The sequence below is a fragment of the Caenorhabditis elegans genome, chromosome X, assembly GCF_000002985.6.
Source record: "Caenorhabditis elegans chromosome X".
Classification (NCBI taxonomy): domain Eukaryota; kingdom Metazoa; phylum Nematoda; class Chromadorea; order Rhabditida; family Rhabditidae; genus Caenorhabditis; species Caenorhabditis elegans.
In genome coordinates this window covers 14,378,357-14,402,048 of record NC_003284.9, presented here as the reverse complement: position 1 = coordinate 14,402,048, position 23,692 = coordinate 14,378,357, and the positions used below count along the sequence as shown (strand labels likewise).

At 31.5% G+C, this 23,692-nt stretch overlaps 2 protein-coding genes, 3 non-coding genes and 1 pseudogene across 6 annotated transcripts; 3 read left to right on the top strand and 3 right to left on the bottom strand.

Annotated features, from left to right (window-relative positions):
* Window positions 1-6,681: 6,681 nt before the first annotated feature.
* Y60A9.1 (uncharacterized protein) lies at window positions 6,682-9,182 on the top strand (the record flags this gene model as incomplete). The annotated part of the gene is made up of 8 exons (NM_001368554.1): window positions 6,682-6,700; window positions 7,715-7,834; window positions 7,884-7,953; window positions 8,057-8,181; window positions 8,226-8,326; window positions 8,372-8,461; window positions 8,577-8,705; window positions 9,066-9,182. 8 exons carry the CDS (start codon window positions 6,682-6,684, stop codon window positions 9,180-9,182), a joined length of 771 nt encoding a protein of 256 aa, NP_001355368.1.
* Window positions 8,048-8,107, bottom strand: Y60A9A.5. Its single transcript, NR_072531.1, has one exon. It is a non-coding gene; the product is annotated as an Unclassified non-coding RNA Y60A9A.5 (non-coding RNA).
* Window positions 9,183-10,197: 1,015 nt separating the features above from the next.
* Window positions 10,198-10,246, bottom strand: Y60A9A.4. Its single transcript, NR_072529.1, has one exon. It is a non-coding gene; the product is annotated as an Unclassified non-coding RNA Y60A9A.4 (non-coding RNA).
* On the top strand, window positions 10,198-10,246 carry Y60A9A.6. Its single transcript, NR_072530.1, has one exon. It is a non-coding gene; the product is annotated as an Unclassified non-coding RNA Y60A9A.6 (non-coding RNA).
* Window positions 10,247-18,186: 7,940 nt separating this feature from the next.
* On the bottom strand, window positions 18,187-18,798 carry Y60A9.3 (C3H1-type domain-containing protein; the record flags this gene model as incomplete). The annotated part of the gene is made up of 1 exon (NM_077996.4): window positions 18,187-18,798. The coding sequence occupies one exon, from the start codon at window positions 18,796-18,798 to the stop codon at window positions 18,187-18,189; it is 612 nt and encodes a 203-aa protein (NP_510397.1).
* Window positions 18,799-20,157: 1,359 nt separating this feature from the next.
* Window positions 20,158-20,760, top strand: Y60A9.2 (annotated as a pseudogene). The gene has a single exon. A coding segment is annotated over exon 1 (603 nt).
* Window positions 20,761-23,692: the final 2,932 nt, after the last annotated feature.

The window sequence follows — 23,692 nt, the reverse complement described above, 5'->3', positions numbered from 1 at the left end:
AAAAAGACTTTACGAGTTGAAAAGATAGTCACGTAAAGGGACACATGTGGCTTTAAAAGTTTAGAACTGAAGATAGGTGCACTTCACTGAAATTACACAAATTTGCGTCAGAGTACAAAACGAGACGTCATTCGGCAGTATATGAACATGAAAAAAAACCGAAAAAAAGTTAAGACATGCATGAGGGAATTTTCAGAAACAAATCGTAATGGCTGCAAACCGTACAAAATTTTAAATATATATTACAGGAAGCGATATATTTTCACACAACAGATCTCGATTTTTTTTGTTTAAAAAATTGATGCAACTTATTTTTATGAGTGTCATCAGAACTTGTTCTATTTATTGAGTTGACTTATTAGCACGTTTTGCTAGAGTACTGTTTCTGTTTTATGAGAACAAAGAGGGAGGAAACTGAGAAAATTATTCTGCAACCACCGTGGCAGATTTACTAAATTTTCTGACGACTAGGGGAGCCCTTACATTGGTTCATCAATTTTTGTACAGGGCGGGACCCAAGGCTCTAGACATCTGGTCCTTTTAAATTAGTTTACAAACCACGACCACATCGGATCTCACTCATCTTGTCGCTGCTCAGAAACAGATGTGATGGTGATTGTTTTGATGAATCAACAAGTGTTTATAAATGAACAAAAAAATAGTTTGGATTAAAATAAAAATCATGGAAACTGGAAGAAATGTTTATAGTTGAGATAAACGCACTCTAATCGTGCAAGAAAAAAAAATCAGAGTTTCTTGAATAAACTTTTTAAAAGTTTAGCAAATAAAAGATTACAAGACGATCCGATCTTCAAGCGCTGTGCATTGCGGATCTGGGAGTCAGGTGCATTGCCTGGTAGTGCTCCCACTGCGATATAATTTAAGCCACGTCCTAGCCGGGGACGGTGGCCGATAATCCAGTCGTGGATTGCTTAACCTAGGGGGTGATTCCGGACTTGAACTCGTGACCTCCAGTTTGCTAGCGGCCATCACTACCGACTGAGCTATCTGACCCGCGCGGATGATATTTTTTTATTGAATGTTTACAAATCTTAAACTTAGTTGAAACAACTTCAAATTTAAGGACAATGACGTTTTAAAAACATGACTTTCCACGAGCTGAAATATTTTTTGGTAGGTAGCGTTTCGAGAAACCTTATTTTCATTGAACCATGTGAACTATTAACATAAGCCTCAAAACTATTTGAAAAGTTGTCTATCTGAACACTGATGAGGATGTACTCATAGTCTGGCTCGGATTTCACCAGCGGCATCCCATCGGCAATATGATACCCTCAACCACTCCAAAATGTGTTAGAGATAGATGTTTAGATAATGTTTAACATGCTGAATTTCCGTTGTGTACTTTTCGGTGAAACAAAATGAATGACCCGGACTACTTAACATCTATTCAACGAAATGAGCTATTCGGCCTCGCTTCGTTAGAAACTCGACTCAAAACAATTGATAGAAAGTTTGTTTCTAAGCTTTTGGCGCAGAAAGTTGACATGGACATCAAAAATTTCTTTCAAATAAGTGAAACTAACAAAACGCGAACCAAAACTAAGTTCATCTGGAAAAAATGCAGAACTAAAATTAGGAGACATTTCTTCACAAACAGAGTTTTAAGCTCAATAGGAACCTCGCTTTAACAGATCTGGACCCTCATTTTCCTTTTTTTTTCTAATCTTCTTATCTTTCCTTTTTATGTTTCTAATCCCATTTGCAGGTGATAATTATGAATTGTATTTATGCATAATATTTTTTACCATGTATTGACGGAATTGGTTTATTTTAATGTGTATTTGATTTATGTGTATTATGTGTATTATTTTATGTTTTTTCTTGGGACACGATTCGTATGAAATCGTATTAAAATAATTAAATAAACGGTAAACATAAAAATTAAACAAAGTCTGAATCGTTTGATATTAACAATCTGACATTAGGATAAAATTAGGGTTCTAGAAACTTTTAATGTAGTTTTCAGGATTCACATGAAATGTTGAAAGTAGCATACATAGTTGTGTCAAAAAAAATACTTCCAAAACTATCATCCACAAAACACAAATTTCCTAACGGATATCAATGATAGAAACCCGTGAAAGTGTGTGGAAAAAAGAAAAACAAAACAATTGTATTTTGACATCCTACTTTGTTCTTCTTTCTTTCTTTTTTGTTCTTCTTTTTTGGGAATGCATTGCTGGTGACATATTTGGCTCAGTTTTTGAAAGAAAATCCGTTTTAAACTAATAAGGACCCCGAGAAAAGTGAGGGAAAAGGGTTCGTTTAGCTTTTAGGTATTTTGAAAATAGTAGAAAAGATGTGATTGTGGTTTTAAAAAGGAAAAAGGAAGTGATACTTGGAAAATATTAACAGTGATTCAGTCTCTGTACCACATAAAGTACGTGTTTTAAAGATTAATTTTGGAATGTTCTATGAATAATGAAGATTTTAATTTAAAGAACTAAAATCATTTTCAAACAGAAAAACGAATATGAAAATGCGGTCAAAAATATTTTTTGGAATTTTTTTTCAGAGCAATAATTTTTGAAGTATTCATTCTAACTGTATAATTTCTCTAACAAATGGAAAGATACATTTTGACCAGGAACACTTTTTTTTTTGAGTTAAGACTTTTCTTGATCCCAGAATTTTCATCATTGGATAACATTTTCACAAAAGTCTTCGGATAGTTTTATGAAATAAACTTGGTAGTCTTAAAGCTGGAGCAAACTTAAATTAGTTGTAAAAATAAGCAACAAAATAGCAAGTTGTCAATTGAATTTAGATTCGAATGAGTTTTTGAAAGAAGGGGGAGGAGGATGAGAGTGCTGATGAAAACAAGAGAAAAAGATGGAGGAAATTCGGTCTTTGAAGTTGTCCCCTCTTTTGACATCATCAATTTAGTAGATTTTTCAGTCAGAGATGAGTTCCAGAGATATTCTGATGATGTAAAAATTGGAACCGGTTGTAAAATGTATCAACGATATTAAATTTTTTTAAAGAAAAAAAACATGAAGTGTACTAATTTTATAAGAATTGTTTTGAGGTTCATGCCTCAATGTAGTAAAGCATTTGTGGAGTATTATTAAAATAAAAGTAGTATTCAAACAAATCACTGTGTTTAATAAAAATAAAACATTTTAAATGAAAACTTTATAGTTATGGAATAACTTACCAATATGTAAAGCTAAAGTTCAAGCTAAAAGTTTATCATTATTCCAAAAATTTCAAAAACAAATGACGTTCCATTTTTTGTATATATTTGGTATAAACTCAAATCTTCAAAGGAAAAAAACGATTTCAAGTGCAATAATAACTTTTACTCGTTTGTTCAACTACTGCAATTTATTTTCTGGCACGTTTGAAAATTGCAATATTTTGGTTAGTCTGGAGCACCAGACAATTTTCTAAATTTGCACCGGCTTGCTTTTAAAATTTTCCACAAAAAATGTCTCGCCTATGTTTTTTTCTTGTTTTGGAAGTTTTTTTTTCCGAGCAATAAATTTCACTACCTCTTTTGAATTTTTTATTTAAGATTTCCGTCAAGACTTTCTAATTTTATTTTTGCGTCATCAATATGGACGTTTAACGGCTTTCCAGCATCTTCACTTTGGAAATGATAGTGATCACTGTTCATAGTAAGAGTTGCACTAGTGGGGGGAGAAGCCCAAGAAGATATAACACATTTTGTTTTTTGTTCAGAGAAAAATTTTCGTGAATAAATTTTTTTACGGGGATTTTACAAAACAAGCAGATTGAGAGACCAAAATAATTTTCAAAAAATGTGTTGTTTCAGTGGTTTTACAGTTTTATCTGGTGGCTGGTAGAAAACATATATTTTATAAAAAAAATTAACGTGTTTAAAAACTGTCGATAAAGGTGATTAATTTTTCAAAAAACAAACAGCGACAATCCTAAAAATACACATCAACAAAAAAGAGAATTTATTTTTTCTGAAATGAAGAGCTCCAACGTTTCAATTCCATTTTCTTCAATGTTTAACTCCCAGAGGGGCAAAAAACGAGGTTTGGTATATGCTTGTGTGGGCTTTTCAGGAACATGTTCTTCCCGTTGAGTATGACGAAAAAATTGTTTCGAAAGTGACACTGTTCAACGTTGACCTAACAAATGGGTCAAAGTCCCCAAGGGTAAAATATTATTCAACTTGTTTTTGAAATCTTCTCTTTAGTATTTTTTTCTTGCGAGTAATAAATTTAAAGAGTTTTCTCCCCTGAGCACTGAAAGAAGTACGAAGCATGTTCTGGGTTAAAATGTGATTGTGTTTGTGTTTGATAACCTTTTTAAAGGGGTTTCAGTAAAATTTTTTTCAAGAGTCATACTTACCGTATTCCCAACAAAACAAGAAATTGAACAACTTTGGAGTGTGCCTAACTTTTCAAGCCATACACTCTCAATACATTGAGTGAAAAAAGGTGTTTCCTGAACAAATTGATTTGATTAGTGTATCGGGCGAAAAAGTATCAAAGTGGTTTTCAACACAACACAATGCAAATTAAAAGAAATCCTGACTATTGGGAATTGGGAAATGCCTAAAGTGGTAACAAGATTACGGTTGTTTATAAAACTAGGGAACCGCGCTTTCAGCATGAATTTTTCGACATTTTGACATCATGGCATCATGATTTTGGCATTATGACATGCGTTTCAAAATGTATTAATGAATAGTGGGATTTTTGTTTAAGTATGTAGATTGAAAATTAAATAAAGCCATTTTCTAATTTACACATTTATCTGAAAAATTCAAAATGATAAAGGTTGTGCTATGAAAATATTGAAGAGCGTACCAAAAACCTAGACTTTCAAAGATGTGACGAGTTTCTAATTCTGATGATTGGATATTGCATCATGAGACATTTTTGGCTAGCTTTAATGCATGCTAAGTAGTTGTAGTTTCATGATCCTACAAAATGAGTTATTTTATTGAAAAGGTAATTTTAAAATAAAGCACTTGGGTTATTAATTAGCTATATATATTTTTTTAACAGAACTAGTTAAGTTGACAGTAATTATGCCAGTTTAAACGTTTTGGTTAAAATTCAAATTTTTTTTCTGAGATTTTTGAAATATAAAACATCCAGAAGCCAAAGAATTCAAGGACTTTCGTCATTAAACTTTTTACACGCTGAATAAACAATGGCACAATTGAAATTCTAGTAAAAAACTTCATGGGAAACCCTAGGATCATATGTGAACATTCTCCAATAAAAAAGGAAAAACTCCGCCGTATAGAGTATTATATTACAAAAAACTCAAATCAAATAAATGCTATGAAACGCTGTTTTTGATTCATGAATCTGAAATTAGACAAAAATTGTTTAGAAAAATTGAAACAACAAGGTGCTTATAAATTTTCTTTCAAAAAAAATGTAACACCAATAAATTTGAGAATTATTTTAAAACAAAGAAAAACAACAACTTTTTGAGGGCCACTAAAACAAATGAAATTTTGGATGAGTGGTACAGAACCTTTCTAGCAAACTCGAGTTTTCGGGACCCATTAATTGAGTAGAAGAGGCAAAATGATTAATGCATTTTTTGGAGAGTCAGGCGGCTGTTGAGTAGACTTTGGCTGGGGAAGTGGAGGAAGATGAAGATAAAAAAGACAAGGATAGAAAAAAGAAAGACATTAGAGCTCAAGTTTGTTAAAATTTTTGATATCTATTGAAAAGTTCAATTTTGATTTGTTCAAGTTAACGACAAGTTGGTTTTTTTGAAATAATGAGCATAGAAAAAAATGACCAAAAAAATTGGATTGTAAATGATTTTTTTTGAAAAAAAAAAGGGTTTTCACACAAAACCAAGTTAAAACAACACAAAAAAAACAATGTGAAAACATTCAAACGTTTCTGTCTCTTCATCATTAATTGCTCTTTACACTTCAAAAGGTTGCCCCCATAGTGCACATTCTCAAGTTTCTATCCATTTTTAACGACACCAAACGGAAAAAAATTGTTGAATATTGTTTCGAACGTCAAGCTGGAATTTTGAAATCGAGCAATTGCAAACTTCATATATAAACTTCAAAATAAGCATTTAATTGTTTAAAAGTTCTAATACATTTTTTGTGAGAAAACTGCCGAAATTATTTTTTTCAATAAACAGAAGGACTTTCAAATGAGAAAAAGAGACATAAAATTGCAATAGTGTTTGCTTGACATCCCAGGGTTTTTAATGCTTGATAACGTTTTTTTTATAACTGCAGAATTATGTCTTGAGTTTTAGAAAATTTTTAAAATAAATTAGAATTCTTCAAATTGTTTTGCAGAATTTGTTTATATTTATTTCGTAATGAGGAATACGTTTTTTTTTTCACAAATTAGCTCATATTTTGGGGTTCAATTTCATTTTTTGTCCTGATAAAAATCAAAGCGATATTTAAACGATATTCTACTGTTTCTCCAAAAGTTATTTCGCTTTTATTACCAATTTTCATCAGTTAACTATCAAACTTGCCCAACAAAGCTTTTCACAAAACATTTCTAGTAAATGTCTCCAAGACATGCCATCAATTATTAAAAGTTGAGCAGTTTTTGCTAGGCAACAGAAATGGCATACACTGTCAAAACCGCAATCTCATTCTTTTTTTTGAAATTTTGGATGGTAACATTTCCCAGTCCAATAACTCTACTGAAAAACAAGACATAAAAACGAAGCATGGTTCGTGTTGATCGAGGTACGAAGCTTCGGTTTTTCTTCACTTATTATAATGTCTTATTGTTTAGTCAACCAAATGTTATGAGTTTATTATGAGATTTCAATGATTAAGAATCAGGGTCCGTGAAACACAAAGTAGAAACATAATAAACTAGAGCTGAACTGTTTAAATGTAAAATTATTGATGGTTTTGTTTCGTTTGAGATCACGAAATTTGAATTAGTTAAAGTATTCAGAACAAAATCGCAAAAATCGAGCACCACATTTTCTCAGTTCCGTGACACTATTAATTTTCATTTTTATTTTCTATTTCATCGACTTGAAAAGGTTTTTACTATAATTCTTTACCAACAGTTACCGTTTTCCTATTAGTAAGTATGAAATTCTAATCAGGCACCTATTATGATGCAGACCTAGCATTACTATTTTTGAGCAAATTTTTTATTCACATTTTTCATGAAACAAGTATTAACAAAACTTTGCCAATATCAAGAAAAAAAAAGAATTATTATCTAACAGAAATAAAAATTTTTCCGCCCCCTGAAAAATTTAACATTATTAGAGCTGCAACACAAAAAGCAAGTACCGTAAAATATATCTCTAGACAATTCAAAGATGAACGCCTGCTGGTTTCAATTCTAAGTTTGAAAAAAAAAATCATGCTTATGAGTTAAAGATGTGTTTTGTAGTTCACAATAATAATGAAAAATAATATTGTATTCCGTTTTTTAAAGCTCCAGAAAAATTGATACATGTGCGAGAACTTTATCCGGAGCCTGAGAGTATTCTGGTTTGGTAATGATTATACAAGAACCACAATAAAAAATAAATATTCGGCAAGCATATATTCAGGTTAACACAAAAGATAAAGCGTGATAATGGATGATGATTTGAACGGAAAAGGCATACTTGGATTAACAAAACATGTTTTTCTAGGCAGTACTGAAGACACTTAGATCTTAAGAGCTTCCATTTGATTTGGAAAAAAAAACAAATTTCCTTAATGTTTTTTTAATTACAGTGCACTTTTCAGATTTGAAACGGTGCTACTTTTATCGCATTAAAATTGATGGGGATGTTCAAAAACCAGCAGATATACGATCGCCTTCTTTAGAATTTCCAAAATCCGGAATTCCGCGGCAGGACATTATTCGTGAGTGTTTCACTGTTTTTTTTTTAATTTTACAAACTATTTTCTGCAGCATATAACCCACATATTCGAACAAGAACATCTCGTCTACCGATCCGACCTTCTAGTTCACGAAGAATAAGGTGGGCTAGCTTTTAAAAAACACTTTGCCAAGCCTGAATGTGTGAACATTTCGAGTGAAACTTTTTATTTTTCATCTAAATTCATCAATTCATATTTTTGAAGTTGGAGCCGAGAAGCAGATCGTGTCCGCGAGATATCTCCCCGGAGTGAGCCGGAGCCAATAAGAAGATATGATCCTCCGTATTTACAAAAATCACAAAGCTTCTCAGACGATTGGCCTGAAAAAAGTTAGTTGAATGGTCTTATTATTATCTATAGTAACTTTTTTCAGCATACCCTATCGCTGAAAAAAAGTCAAAGAAAAAGAAAAAGACTCCAATGATAAAACCAAAGTCTGTTAAAACATCACATCAGGAACCAGTTCTGGAGCCGGTAATGATTTTTTTTTACTGATGACCTTATTTTTTATGTTTGCAGGTATTCGTACCAATTAAACCAAAAAAATCAGCTGTGCCAATCAAATCAAAGGTTGTAAAACCAAAAGAGCAGATAATAAGACAACAAAGGGTGAGAGGGGGGACTCATGAGAAAAATCTGGCAAATTTTTATTTCTCTTTCGTTTTTTAACCCTTATACAACAAATCAAGTCAAAACTTATTTGATAAAATTTTAAAAATTATAGGAACAACGCTATCGAGCTCAAAAAACGGAGCAAATGGAAAGAACGCAGCATGCAAACTCCAATTTGAGGAAAGTGAAGTCTGAGAGCAACTTGAAGAAATTACCAAATGACACATTGATGAGGAAAGCAGTAAGTTCTTCCAAAATATTATACTATCAGAGAAGTTATCATGAAAATGAAACAAAGTGCCAATCAAGGTAAAACATAATTTTTTGCTACTTCTCTGAAACATATAACAAAAACTCTACATATTCTGAATAAGATTTCAAAAACAAAACTCGGTTGGTTAATTTTTGACTGAAAAATATTCGAAAAGGAAAACTGATACCAAAAAAGGTAGTGCCACTGTCTAGGCGCAGCTCCACTCACTTTTTTGTAAAAAAAGATTTTGTGTTTTACCCACAACTCTGAGCAGCTGTGTGATAAAAATTAGAAATTATTTTTTACTAATTTTCAAAATGCGCAATGATCAAATTAAAATTTCTTCAGGATGCCGGAAAAACAAAGCATTTTAATCCTCCTCGTTGGCGTCATGTTGGTGATCGCAATCGACGTCGTCAAGGTGACAAGAATTCCCGCTCATTTGCATCTGATTATTACTTTTGATATTATATTATCTTTTACTTGATACGTTATTTTTGGTTAAAATGACTGCAAACGTAATGAAGGAGTTCAAGATTCTGTCGGGGAAAGTTTGAAAGTAAAAAAAACTATTTTACTCAAGTGCGTACGGTTCAAAAATGATTAAATACATTGAGAACTTTTGTTGCACTTGTTTAAAATATTTATACGTAAACATACTGGTGGTTCGAACATGCGACAATGTTTGTTTTTAAGTTGCGTGTACTCAGTTTGTGTCGTTTTTTTTAAGTGGGGTAGCGCCAGTGGGGAAATTGTTAAAACCACACCTTTGGTCCTAAAATGACCAAATACCATGATAAAACGTTTCAAAAAAATTTTGAAATTTTTTTATTTACTGTCAAAAAAGTGGCAATTACTCAGTTTTTGCCTCTCATAATTTTGGAAGTCGACCAAAAAAATTTTTTTTTCGACTTTTTTTATGTTTTATCTTTGTTTAAATTATTTTTATTGAAACATTGTAAGGGTCGAAACATCCGACATTCCTTCAAATTTCCTTAAAAGCTCGTATTTTTCAAAATTTGGCAATTTACCAAAACTTTGACCAAAAATTTTGAAAAATCTAAAAAATTTTGAAGTGTTTTATTATGATATTCGTTTTTTTTGGATCATTATAAGTGCACTTAGACAAAATCTCCACTGGCGCAACTCCACCTCTAAGAATCAAAAGTTTTTTGAATGTTGTGAACAGTTTCAATGCTATATTTGATCCTTTTAGCCCAATAAGAAAAATGTTAGAACATTTTTTTTCACATTTGCGCTACTTCTCCATAATGCATATTTTGTATTTCAAAGTAGTTTATCAAATAAAACATGTTGAGAACGCATTCATGGTTGCCATACGATATCTGTTTCAAAAAAAAACAATCTTCAAAATAATACGTTACAAAGTTTTAAGTCACAGCAAGTATATAACATACTTCCCCTCTTTTGCAAAAAAAAGTTCAGCATTTTCAAAGTTTCTACTTCATTTTTCGATCCAAAAACGCATAAATCATACTTCGCCACATTTGGCGCATTTCTTCCTTTTTTTTGTCAGAGAATTTTTTGCTCTAGTCAAGTGCATTCATCCTTTACATTTCTTGGTGCTCTTGTCAGTTTTGAAACGTTTGATGTTCGAACTTTGTTAGTATTGCAATTTTTGAGCAAGCGCAAGCTATTCATTTTTAATGAGAACTCTTAGTTTTCACTCATCATTTTTTGCTGGCTGCAATTTTTGATGCCACCAAAATTTTGTAGAATTGTTGTAAATATAACTCTTAAGGATTCATGTCACGATGTTTTGTGAAGCGAATGAATGGAAAATAATAAAAAAATGTTATTGTTTCAAATTTAATTTTTTAAGGCTGGCTTCAGTACTTTTCAAGACAATACAACTATTTAAAAAAGCTTGATTGTTGATTTTTTTTTTGAAAATAAAATTGCATAGGGTTCATGTCACGATTTTATGTAAATCAAATGGAATGACTAAAAAAATATATAAGCTTGTATATAAAAAAATATATAAGCTTGTATATAATAAGCTTGTATATACTCGCTGCCTACTATTAGTCACCCATATAAAATTATAGGAAAACCGTAAATTGACGAAATACGTCAGAACTTATTTGCCGGCCTAATAATAATATCTAAATTTAAATAAATAATAAAAAAACTTTTGTTTTTGTTGTGTTTTTGTAATTTACAACTTTGTGAAATCTTTTTTTTTCTAGTAAAACAGAAGCTGGAAAACAGAAATGGAATGTCACATTATTTTTTTCAATTCACAGAAGAAATAGATGGAGGTCTGTAATCCAAACAACGAGCTCAGAGCTCAAATAGATGTTGTGCGCACTGTATTATAAAAGAAACCAACACCACCAAAATAAACACGAAAAATGATTAAATACTTGGGTTTTTGGGTAATATATCGTGCCACACAACAAATTCGAGAGTACCATTCTTGATCAGTATCGTAGCAAGTACTCCATTAGGGCCTTCAATATCTCTTCCATCTGCACAGTTTATTGCTTCAAATCCGTCACTGAAATGAAAATGTGTTTTCATCTCATTATATTAGTTTGAAACGTCAAAAATTGTAGACATATCGTCTTGCATCCCTCAGAGACAATTGAAAATTAGTACTGCAGCCTCTAATATTCTGGCATTTTTTTTCTGCCATACCAGCAATATTTTTTTGTAACGCCAGTAAATTCTTCATTTTTTGGGTAAATAAAATTTAAAAGTATTCAAATAATCAATGAAACATTGCAAAAGTATGTATTCTTCGTTGTTTTTGCGGAATCAAGTTAATTTTAATATAAAAGTTGGTATATTATCCAACGTTATAGACATTTAAAAAAATAGTCATGCAGCCTCTAATAATCTTGCAGTCTCGATTAGTCTTGCACCCCTGCGGATAAATTAAAAACTAGTCTTCTATGCCAGACTAATTGAGAAAACACGGGAATTTTTTTTTCTCAAAAGAAATACGTTCATTTATTTTCTATTGAACTGAAATGTTTGATAATAGTGCCCTGGATCGAAAACAGTGTCAAATTTAATATGAATAACTAACTTATATATTTGTCCTCTGCGTGATTCGTTCCACTGCGAACTTGAAATACCGTACAGTGTTTCATCGTATCGATCTTGCTCGGTGTAGAATTTTAGACAAAAACGTTTTAGTTTTTGCATGCATCCAGATATCCAAAGCCGGATAAGTCGATTAATGCACTCAGTTTTCAATGTGTTTTTCCACAATTTGATTACTTCACAGTTCATTTGACTCAGTTCATGTACATCTATCTCATCTGCGAGTAAAATATTCAGCCGAGGTACTCGTTCAAGCTGAGATTGGTTGGTTCACAAAATGCAACTAACTCACTATTTTTCTGAAAATGAGGAATTTAATTGTTGATTTGCCCGTAATTTATATTTTTCTGAGGATGAGGAATTTAATTGTTGATTTGCCCGTAATTTATATTTTTCTGAGGATGAGGAATTTAATTGTTGATTTGCCCGTAATTTATATTTTTCTGAGGATGAGGAATTTAATTGTTGATTTGCCCGTAATTTATATTTTTCTGAAGATGAGGAATTTAATTGTTGATTTGCCCGTAATTTATATTTTTCTGAAGATGAGGAATTTAATTGTTGATTTGCCCGTAATTTATATTTTTCTGAAGATGAGGAATTTAATTGTTGATTTGCCCGTAATTTATATTTTTCTGAAGATGAGCAATTCAATTGTTGATTTGCCCGTAATTTATATTTTTCTGAAGATGTGGAATTTAATTGTTGATTTGCCCGTAATTTATATTTTTCTGAAGATGAGGAAATTAATTGTTGATTTGCCCGTAATTTATATTTTTCTGAAGATGAGCAATTCAATTGTTGATTTGCCCGTAATTTATATTTTTCTGAAGATGTGGAATTTAATTGTTGATTTGCCCGTAATTTATATTTTTCTGAAGATGAGCAATTCAATTGTTGATTTGCCCGTAATTTATATTTTTCTGAAGATGTGGAATTTAATTGTTGACTTGCCCGTAATTTATATTTTTCTGAAGATGAGGAAATTAATTGTTGATTTGCCCGTAATTTATATTTTTCTGAAGATGAGCAATTCAATTGTTGATTTGCCCGTAATTTATATTTTTCTGAAGATGTGGAATTTAATTGTTGATTTGCCCGTAATTTATATTTTTCTGAAGATGAGCAATTCAATTGTTGATTTGCCCGTAATTTATATTTTTCTGAAGATGTGGAATTTAATTGTTGATTTGCCCGTAATTTATATTTTTCTGAAGATGAGGAAATTAATTGTTGATTTGCCCGTAATTTATATTTTTCTGAAGATGAGCAATTCAATTGTTGATTTGCCCGTAATTTATATTTTTCTGAAGATGAGGAAATTAATTGTTGATTTGCCCGTAATTTATATTTTTCTGAAGATGAGCAATTCAATTGTTGATTTGCCCGTAATTTATATTTTTCTGAAGATGTGGAATTTAATTGTTGATTTGCCCGTAATTTATATTTTTCTGAAGATGAGGAATTTAATTGTTGATTTGCCCGTAATTTATATTTTTCTGAAGATGAGCAATTCAATTGTTGATTTGCCCGTAATTTATATTTTTCTGAAGATGTGGAATTTAATTGTTGATTTGCCCGTAATTTATATTTTTCTGAAGATGAGGAATTTAATTGTTGATTTGCCCGTAATTTATATTTTTCTGAAGATGAGGAAATTAATTGTTGATTTGCCCGTAATTTATATTTTTCTGAAGATGAGGAATTTAATTGTTGATTTGCCCGTAATTTATATTTTTCTGAAGATGAGGAATTTAATTGTTGATTTGCCCGTAATTTATATTTTTCTGAAGATGAGGAATTTAATTGTTGATTTGCCCGTAATTTATATTTTTCTGAAGATGAGGAATTTAATTGTTGATTTGCCCGTAATTTATATTTTTCTGAAGATGAGCAATTCAATTGTTGATTTGCCCGTAATTTATATTTTTCTGAAGATGAGCAATTCAATTGTTGATTTGCCCGTAATTTGTATTTTTCTGAAGATGAGCAATTCAATTGTTGATTTGCCCGTAATTTATATTTTTCTGAAGATGTGGAATTTAATTGTTGATTTGCCCGTAATTTATATTTTTCTGAAGATGAGCAATTCAATTGTTGATTTGCCCGTAATTTATATTTTTCTGAAGATGAGCAATTCAATTGTTGATTTGCCCGTAATTTATATTTTTCTGAAGATGTGGAATTTAATTGTTGATTTGCCCGTAATTTATATTTTTCTGAAGACGAGGAATTTAATTGTTGATTTGCCCGTAATTTATATTTTTTTGAAGATGAGGAAATTAATTGTTGATTTGCCCGTAATTTATATTTTTTTGAAGATGAGGAAATTAATTGTTGATTTGCCCGTAATTTATATTTTTCTGAAGATGAGCAATTCAATTGTTGATTTGCCCGTAATTTATATTTTTCTGAAGATGAGGAATTTAATTGTTGATTTGCCCGTAATTTATATTTTTTTGAAGATGAGGAAATTAATTGTTGATTTGCCCGTAATTTATATTTTTCTGAAGATGAGGAAATTAATTGTTGATTTGCCCGTAATTTATATTTTTCTGAAGATGAGGAAATTAATTGTTGATTTGCCCGTAATTTATATTTTTCTGAAGATGAGGAAATTAATTGTTGATTTGCCCGTAATTTATATTTTTCTGAAGATGAGGAAATTAATTGTTGATTTGCCCGTAATTTATATTTTTCTGAAGATGAGGAAATTAATTGTTGATTTGCCCGTAATTTATATTTTTCTGAAGATGAGGAAATTAATTGTTGATTTGCCCGTAATTTATATTTTTCTGAAGATGAGGAAATTAATTGTTGATTTGCCCGTAATTTATATTTTTCTGAAGATGTGGAAATTAATTGTTGATTTGCCCGTAATTTATATTTTTCTGAAGATGAGGAAATTAATTGTTGATTTGCCCGTAATTTATATTTTTCTGAAGATGAGGAAATTAATTGTTGATTTGCCCGTAATTTATATTTTTCTGAAGATGAGGAAATTAATTGTTGATTTGCCCGTAATTTATATTTTTCTGAAGATGAGGAATTTAATTGTTGATTTGCCCGTAATTTATATTTTTCTGAAGATGAGCAATTCAATTGTTGATTTGCCCGTAATTTATATTTTTTTGAAGATGAGGAAATTAATTGTTGATTTGCCCGTAATTTATATTTTTCTGAAGATGAGCAATTCAATTGTTGATTTGCCCGTAATTTATATTTTTCTGAAGATGAGCAATTCAATTGTTGATTTGCCCGTAATTTATATTTTTCTGAAGATGAGCAATTCAATTGTTGATTTGCCCGTAATTTATATTTTTCTGAAGATGAGCAATTCAATTGTTGATTTGCCCGTAATTTATATTTTTTTGAAGATGAGGAAATTAATTGTTGATTTGCCCGTAATTTATATTTTTCTGAAGATGAGGAATTTAATTGTTGATTTGCCCGTAATTTATATTTTTCTGAAGATGAGCAATTCAATTGTTGATTTGCCCGTAATTTATATTTTTCTGAAGATGAGGAAATTAATTGTTGATTTGCCCGTAATTTATATTTTTCTGAAGATGAGCAATTCAATTGTTGATTTGCCCGTAATTTATATTTTTCTGAAGATGAGGAATTTAATTGTTGATTTGCCCGTAATTTATATTTTTCTGAAGATGAGGAATTTAATTGTTGATTTGCCCGTAATTTATATTTTTCTGAAGATGAGGAAATTAATTGTTGATTTGCCCGTAATTTATATTTTTCTGAAGATGAGGAATTTAATTGTTGATTTGCCCGTAATTTATATTTTTCTGAAGATGAGGAATTCAATTGTTGATTTGCCCGTAATTTATATTTTTCTGAAGATGAGGAATTTAATTGTTGATTTGCCCGTAATTTATATTTTTCTGAAGATGAGGAATTTAATTGTTGATTTGCCCGTAATTTATATTTTTCTGAAGATGAGGAAATTAATTGTTGATTTGCCCGTAATTTATATTTTTCTGAAGATGAGGAATTTAATTGTTGATTTGCCCGTAATTTATATTTTTCTGAAGATGAGGAATTTAATTGTTGATTTGCCCGTAATTTATATTTTTCTGAAGATGAGGAAATTAATTGTTGATTTGCCCGTAATTTATATTTTTCTGAAGATGAGGAATTTAATTGTTGATTTGCCCGTAATTTATATTTTTCTGAAGATGAGGAATTTAATTGTTGATTTGCCCGTAATTTATATTTTTCTGAAGATGAGGAATTTAATTGTTGATTTGCCCGTAATTTATATTTTTCTGAAGATGAGGAATTTAATTGTTGATTTGCCCGTAATTTATATTTTTCTGAAGATGAGGAAATTAATTGTTGATTTGCCCGTAATTTATATTTTTCTGAAGATGAGGAATTTAATTGTTGATTTGCCCGTAATTTATATTTTTCTGAAGATGAGGAATTTAATTGTTGATTTGCCCGTAATTTATATTTTTCTGAAGATGAGGAATTCAATTGTTGATTTGCCCGTAATTTATATTTTTCTGAAGATGAGGAATTTAATTGTTGATTTGCCCGTAATTTATATTTTTCTGAAGATGAGGAATTCAATTGTTGATTTGCCCGTAATTTATATTTTTCTGAAGATGAGGAAATTAATTGTTGATTTGCCCGTAATTTATATTTTTCTGAAGATGAGGAATTCAATTGTTGATTTGCCCGTAATTTATATTTTTCTGAAGATGAGGAAATTAATTGTTGATTTGCCCGTAATTTATATTTTTCTGAAGATGAGGAATTTAATTGTTGATTTGCCCGTAATTTATATTTTTCTGAAGATGAGGAATTTAATTGTTGATTTGCCCGTAATTTATATTTTTCTGAAGATGAGGAAATTAATTGTTGATTTGCCCGTAATTTATATTTTTCTGAAGATGAGGAATTTAATTGTTGATTTGCCCGTAATTTATATTTTTCTGAAGATGAGGAAATTAATTGTTGATTTGCCCGTAATTTATATTTTTCTGAAGATGAGGAATTCAATTGTTGATTTGCCCGTAATTTATATTTTTCTGAAGATGAGGAATTTAATTGTTGATTTGCCCGTAATTTATATTTTTCTGAAGATGAGGAATTTAATTGTTGATTTGCCCGTAATTTATATTTTTCTGAAGATGAGGAATTTAATTGTTGATTTGCCCGTAATTTATATTTTTCTGAAGATGAGGAATTTAATTGTTGATTTGCCCGTAATTTATATTTTTCTGAAGATGAGGAATTTAATTGTTGATTTGCCCGTAATTTATATTTTTCTGAAGATGAGGAATTTAATTGTTGATTTGCCCGTAATTTATATTTTTCTGAAGATGAGGAATTTAATTGTTGATTTGCCCGTAATTTATATTTTTCTGAAGATGTGGAATTTAATTGTTGATTTGCCCGTAATTTATATTTTTCTGAAGATGTGGAATTTAATTGTTGATTTGCCCGTAATTTATATTTTTCTGAAGATGATGAAATTAATTTTTGATTTGCCCGTAATTTATATTTTTCTGAAGATGAGGAATTTAATTGTTGTCACCCCCTTACTCATCTCATCTTCAGAAAAATATAAATTACGGGCAAATCAAAAAATGAATTCAAGACAAAAACCCCTGTAGCGCGGCCAAAAACGAATTTCTTGACCCAGAAACGTACCAATAATACTAAAAAAAAATTAGCAATCCATTTTCATAGAAATTCTCCCAAAATTCCAAAAAATTTTTTTTGCAAAAAAGTGCAGTCCTGTAAAAAATAATTCGGATACAGAAACCCCTCTAGCGTGGCTTAAATTTAATTTCCAGGTCCCGAACTTTACCAATAATCTTAGAAAAAAATTGTCTATTCAGGGCCATATCAACAAACTTTTTAAATTTTTTGAGAGATCAATCGGGGATATGTTTGTTTTTTGATCGCAATACTATATCAAAGTTGAGAAGACCGGAAAGTGAACAGATCGGCATATTCGGCACAAATGTGTTGAACATTATAATATGGACATCGTGAAACAGTAGAAATTAAAACACAAGTGACAAATGTAGCAGGAATTGTGCTAGAACAGCAGGGTTCCTCACAAGATGCCTTGTTTTTTTTTTAAATTTACGTTTTTAATTAAACGAATGGGAAAATTTCACGAATTGCATATACCTTGTAGGCACGTAAACAGGCAATGACCTTACCTGAAGGATGTTCCATCTTTGAAATAACCAAGATAGAAATCAAAATTAATTTTTATAGTCCGCAAATTAATAAAAACAGTACAAACAATCATTGCCAAGAATATTTAAAAAAATAGAAAAATATTACAAAAAAAATGTCTTAATTGAGTATCAGCGAATTAAAAAATAAACATTAATATGAGACAAAATAAATAAGAAATTCAGTGGAGAAGTACTGAGCAATGCCAATTTGGCAAGGCACTTGTTGAATCCAGAGCAAATGCACGAAAAACGTCCGTTTGAACATTCAGATCAATTGTAACATTTTCTGTTTCATTTGATTGATTTGAAGAAGTTGAGTCCATAGATCTGTGGATGAACTGACACCTGATTCCGTACTTGCAATGCCCAGTTGTTGAGAATTTATTGCAAAGTACAGTTTTATAGTTACGGTGGTTTCTTTTGGTTTGTGGGAAGCGGAGCTCATGTACACTGTGAGCAAATTTGCATTTTTCACCATAAGCACATTTTTGGCCTCTTCTGTGAAACCCGTATAGGGATGTCTTGAATGCTTCTTCTTTCTTTTTCGATCTCTTCATTTCTTGGTGAAGCTCATCTGGAATTGTGCAGGGATCTTGGTTGGCCAATGATTGATAAGAAGCTAATTTGGGCTTAGTTTCATTTTGTTGCACAAAAGGAGAGAATTCGTGTTTTTTATAAGATCCGGAAGAAGATGGCGGAGAAAGCGTTGGAGAGGCAGTTCCAGCTGGGAAAGCACATTTCAGAAGAAAACTGGATAAATAGTTTTCTTGGTTGCTGGCTTCAAGTGACATTGTAGAAGGTTTTGGTAGTTTCTGGAAAAATATTGATTAAAAATGATTTTGGGAAAAGAATACCATAAAAGAATAAAAAAAAATAAATAAAACAGTACAAATATGGTAAGTTAATAAGGTAACATCCCTTTGCTACCCACCACTTTTTATTAAGCATTTTTATGGATAAAAAATGAAATTTTTTCAGTATTTTAAAGCATAGTAATGTCGTTTTCTGATTGTAAGTTGAAAATAGAAGTAGTATTAAATAAAGCATTCACTTGCAAATTAAAGTTGAAATATTCAGTTTTTCGAATTAAAAAAAAGTGGCAGGGTAGAAAAAGAATAGTAACACTAAAATTATTTTTAATAAATTAAAATTATCCGCTTCAAACAGGTATTATAGTCAACATAATGGTCAGATTGAATTACACTCAAAATAATAAAACTGCGTGGCGTGTACTGCAGAAAACCTCATATTTAGGCCCCGCCTTTTTCTCGTCCACTCACGGAGAAAAGGCAAACATTTGGGGACCAACCAATATCAGGCCGCCGACATCCTACGGGTTCCGCGCGCCGCTATGTTTAACTCGCTGTGGGCGTGGTGAGCTGTCTCCGCCCGCTGCGAGTTAAACATAGCGGCGCGCGGAACCCGTAGGATGTCGGCGGCCTGATATTGGTTGGTCCCCAAATTTTTGCCTTTTCTCCGTGAGTGGACGAGAAAAAGGCGGGGCCTAAATATGAGGTTTTCTGCAGTACACGCCACGCGCCTTTCTTATTTTGAGTGTATCTTGAGATTGCTCCAGAAATCGACCCTTAATTGAAATAACATTTTAGAAAACAACAGCTATTAAGAAAATTAAAGTAGCAAAAAAGGAACGATCACTCATTATAAGAGAAAAATGTATGAATGACAAAATTGGCAGTCTATCTTCCGGAAAAGGAATGAACGCTGCAAAAGTATCCAATCGATTGCAAGCTCCGCCCACTTATAGGCCACACCCTCTGTAAATATGTTTCTGTAAATGGGCGGAGCCTAACCAATCTATCGATTGGATAAAGTTTCAGCGTTTATGCAGTTTCCTGCTGACAGGATGACAATTGTGACAGTCATGCAAACAACTGTCATCCTGGGCGGTCGTGCTCTCGTTTCCGCATTTTGTTTCTGTAGTATTTATCAATTTTATTGTATACTTTCCATTTTTTGCCTCAAATTCTTAAAATTTGCTTGAGTTCTATTAAATCTTCTGTTTTGGATGATATTTTACTTTAATTTTTCAAGTTTACAACATGACTGTTTCAGATTTTTGTAAAGTACACAAGTAAACAAGTTGTTCAATCCGCTACTAAAGCAGTTCCATTTTCAGAAATCACTTCAAAATGTCTAATCCACTTGCTGTTGATGTCCCAACTGCTACCAAATTGCACAATGTTGCTCAATGGCGCTCAATGGCTCTTCCAGCAGCCACCTTCTCCAAGACTGTTTGATCAAGAGAAAAATGGATTTTCACAAAACTTCCAGCCATTCATGAAGATAGAAAACTCTTGCACAATTCCTGACGATCTCCACGAAGAAATGATGAGATTGAAAAGAGAAGAAAATGCATTCAAAACGGCTCTTTGCAAGACGTTTCAGCTCACACGGACATGCTCAGGGAGCAATGCAAATTTGCTCACAGTGTAGATGAGCTGAAGTTAAAACAGAACGTATACTTTGAGCTCAAGAATTTCTAATTTAAGTATTAAATTTTTCAGAATCGTGGAGTCAACCACCCAAAATATAAAACTATGCTTTGTGACAATTTCTCTAGAACTGGACACTGCAAATATGGGACAAAGTGTCAGTTTATTCACAGATCTGTTGAGCCAACTCCAGCGCAAAATCCATTGCTACACCAGTTTTCTCTGTGGTTTGCTCCTCCATCGGGTCTTGCTCAAGCATCTCTTTCCAGCTCCACGACCGACAGAACTGACTTCTCTTAAACTTCTTAACTTTAAATTGTTTATGTTTCATTCCTAATAACTTCTGATTATAATCCATTTTTTGACACTTTTCTCATTGTTCTACTTTGAATAATTTTTGAATAAAATCTATATATTTTCGACAAAATGTTATTGATTATGTTTGCATTTACAGGTCAGGTAAAAAAAATAGTGGTTATGATGCTTTTCAAAAATAAATTACAAGTTACTGAAATAATACTGTTTCACAGCAGAGATATACTCAGTTTCACAGCAGAGATATACTCAGTCATAACAAACAAGATTTTATTTTATTTGCCTTAATTCTTTCAGCAATTGCTGATGTGAAAGAATAAAAAAAAGGTGTCTGTAAAAAATGGGTATAGCGGCCGACGTTTTAAAGGTTTTTTCCTTTTTTTCATGTGCACAACTTTACGGAAATCATGACCTACTAACAACAAAGATATTAACGCTGAAAGTTTGTGGCATTTTTGAAAAAATTTCTGGTTGCCAATTTTTTTCACAAAATTTATGACATTTAGCGTGAAAAAAACGTGATGATTGGCAAGAAGGGAATTTGAGAAAGGAAGTCTCCTTGTTAGTAGGTCTATTTTTTTTTTGCTAAATTTGACAAAAACAAAACTCAACAATGTGAGTAATAACCTATTTGGAAATCATTTTTCAAAAATAAACTGAAACTGAAAATATTGATTCATTTGAATTATGAAAAAGAAAAATTTGACGTAAATTATAATGACATTTTGACGTCTCGGACAAACTCATTTATTGAAAACGATAGTAATAAGGTATTAAATTCCACTCATTTATGCAAATATGCAAGATTTTTTAGGGAAAGTAAGAAAAAACCTTGCTTGTTTTGGTTCAGATTGTAAATCTAGGTCGAAAATGTCACACACATCGAGGAGCTATGCTTCCCTCATCCTCCTTGGATCAGTCGGTAACTGCTTGGACTGGGGAGTGGGAGGGAGAGGGATGAGTTCAATTCTTCCAAATTTTTTTGTAATTTCGTCAAGGTATATGCCTGTAAAAAATAATTCGGATACAGAAACCCCTCTAGCGTGGCTTAAATTTAATTTCCAGGTCCCGAACTTTACCAATAATCTTAGAAAAAAATTGTCTATTCAGGGCCATATCAAGTCTCCCAAAATTCCAACATTTTTTTTTGTTATTTCGTCAAGGTATATGCCTGTAAAAAATAATTCGGATACAGAAACCCCTCTAGCGTGGCTTAAATTTAATTTCCAGGTCCCGAACTTTACCAATAATCTTAGAAAAAAATTGTCTATTCAGGGCCATATCAAGTCTCCCAAAATTCCAAAATTTTTTTTTGTAATTTCGTCAAGGTATATGCCTGTAAAAATAATTCGGATACAGAAACCCCTCTAGCGTGGCTTAAATTTAATTTCCAGGTCCCGAACTTTACCAATAATCTTAGAAAAAAATTGTCTATTCAGGGCCATATCAAGTCTCCCAAAATTCCAACATTTTTTTTTGTTATTTCGTCAAGGTATATGCCTGTAAAAAATAATTCGGATACAGAAACCCCTCTAGCGTGGCTTAAATTTAATTTCCAGGTCCCGAACTTTACCAATAATCTTAGAAAAAAATTGTCTATTCAGGGCCATATCAAGTCTCCCAAAATTCCAAAATTTTTTTTTGTAATTTCGTCAAGGTATATGCCTGTAAAAATAATTCGGATACAGAAACCCCTCTAGCGTGGCTTAAATTTAATTTCCAGGTCCCGAACTTTACCAATAATCTTTGAAAAAAATTGTCTATTCAGGGCCATATCAAGTCTCCCAAAATTCCAACATTTTTTTTTTGTTATTTCGTCAAGGTATATGCCTGTAAAAAATAATTCGGATACAGAAACACCTCTAGCGTAGCTTAAATTTAATTTCCAGGTCCCGAACTTTACCAATAATCTTAGAAAAAAATTGTCTATTCAAGGCCATATCAAGTCTCCCAAAATTCCAACATTTTTTTTGTAATTTCGTCAAGGTATATCACCTACTAGTACCTGTGAAAATTGGAACTCGACACAAAAACCTCTCTAGCGCGGCTTAAAGTTATTTTCCTGTCCCAAAAACTCACCTATAATATTTTAAAAAAATCTAGAATCCAAATCTATCAAAACATTTCCGGAATTCCATAATTTTTATTTTTGTTTTTTTGCGCCTACTAGTACCTGTGAAAATTGAAACTCGACACAAAAACCTCTCTAGCGCGGCTTAAAGTTACTTTCCTGTCCCAAAAACTCACCTATAATATTTTATAATTTTTTTTTTTTTGCGCCTTAAATTTAATTTCCAGGTCCCGAACTTTACCAATAATCTTAGAAAAAAATTGTCTATTCAGGGCCATATCAAGTCTCCCAAAATTCCAAAATTTTTTTTTTGTAATTTCAAGGTATATGCCTGTAAAAAATAATTCGGATACAGAATTGTGCCTGTATATACCTGTTGAAATTGGAATTCAAGACAAAAACCCCTGTAGCGCGGCCAAAAACGAATTTCTTGACCCAGAAACGTACCCATAATACTAAAAAAAAAATTAGCAATCCATTTTCATAGAAATTCTCCCAAAATTCCAAAATTTTTTTTTTGCAAAAAAGTGCAGTCATATGTATGTAAAAAAATGAATTGAAGACAAAAACCCCTGTAGCGCGACCAAACACGAATTTCTTGACCCAGAAACGTACCCATAATACTAAAAAAAAAATTAGCAATCCATTTTCATAGAAATTCTCCCAAAATTCCAAAATTTTTTTTTTGCAAAAAAGTGCAGTCATATGTATGTAAAAAAAAAAAATTTTTTTTTGTAATTTCGTCAAGGTATATGCCTGTAAAAATAATTCGGATACAGAAACCCCTCTAGCGTGGCTTAAATTTAATTTCCAGGTCCCGAACTTTACCAATAATCTTTGAAAAAA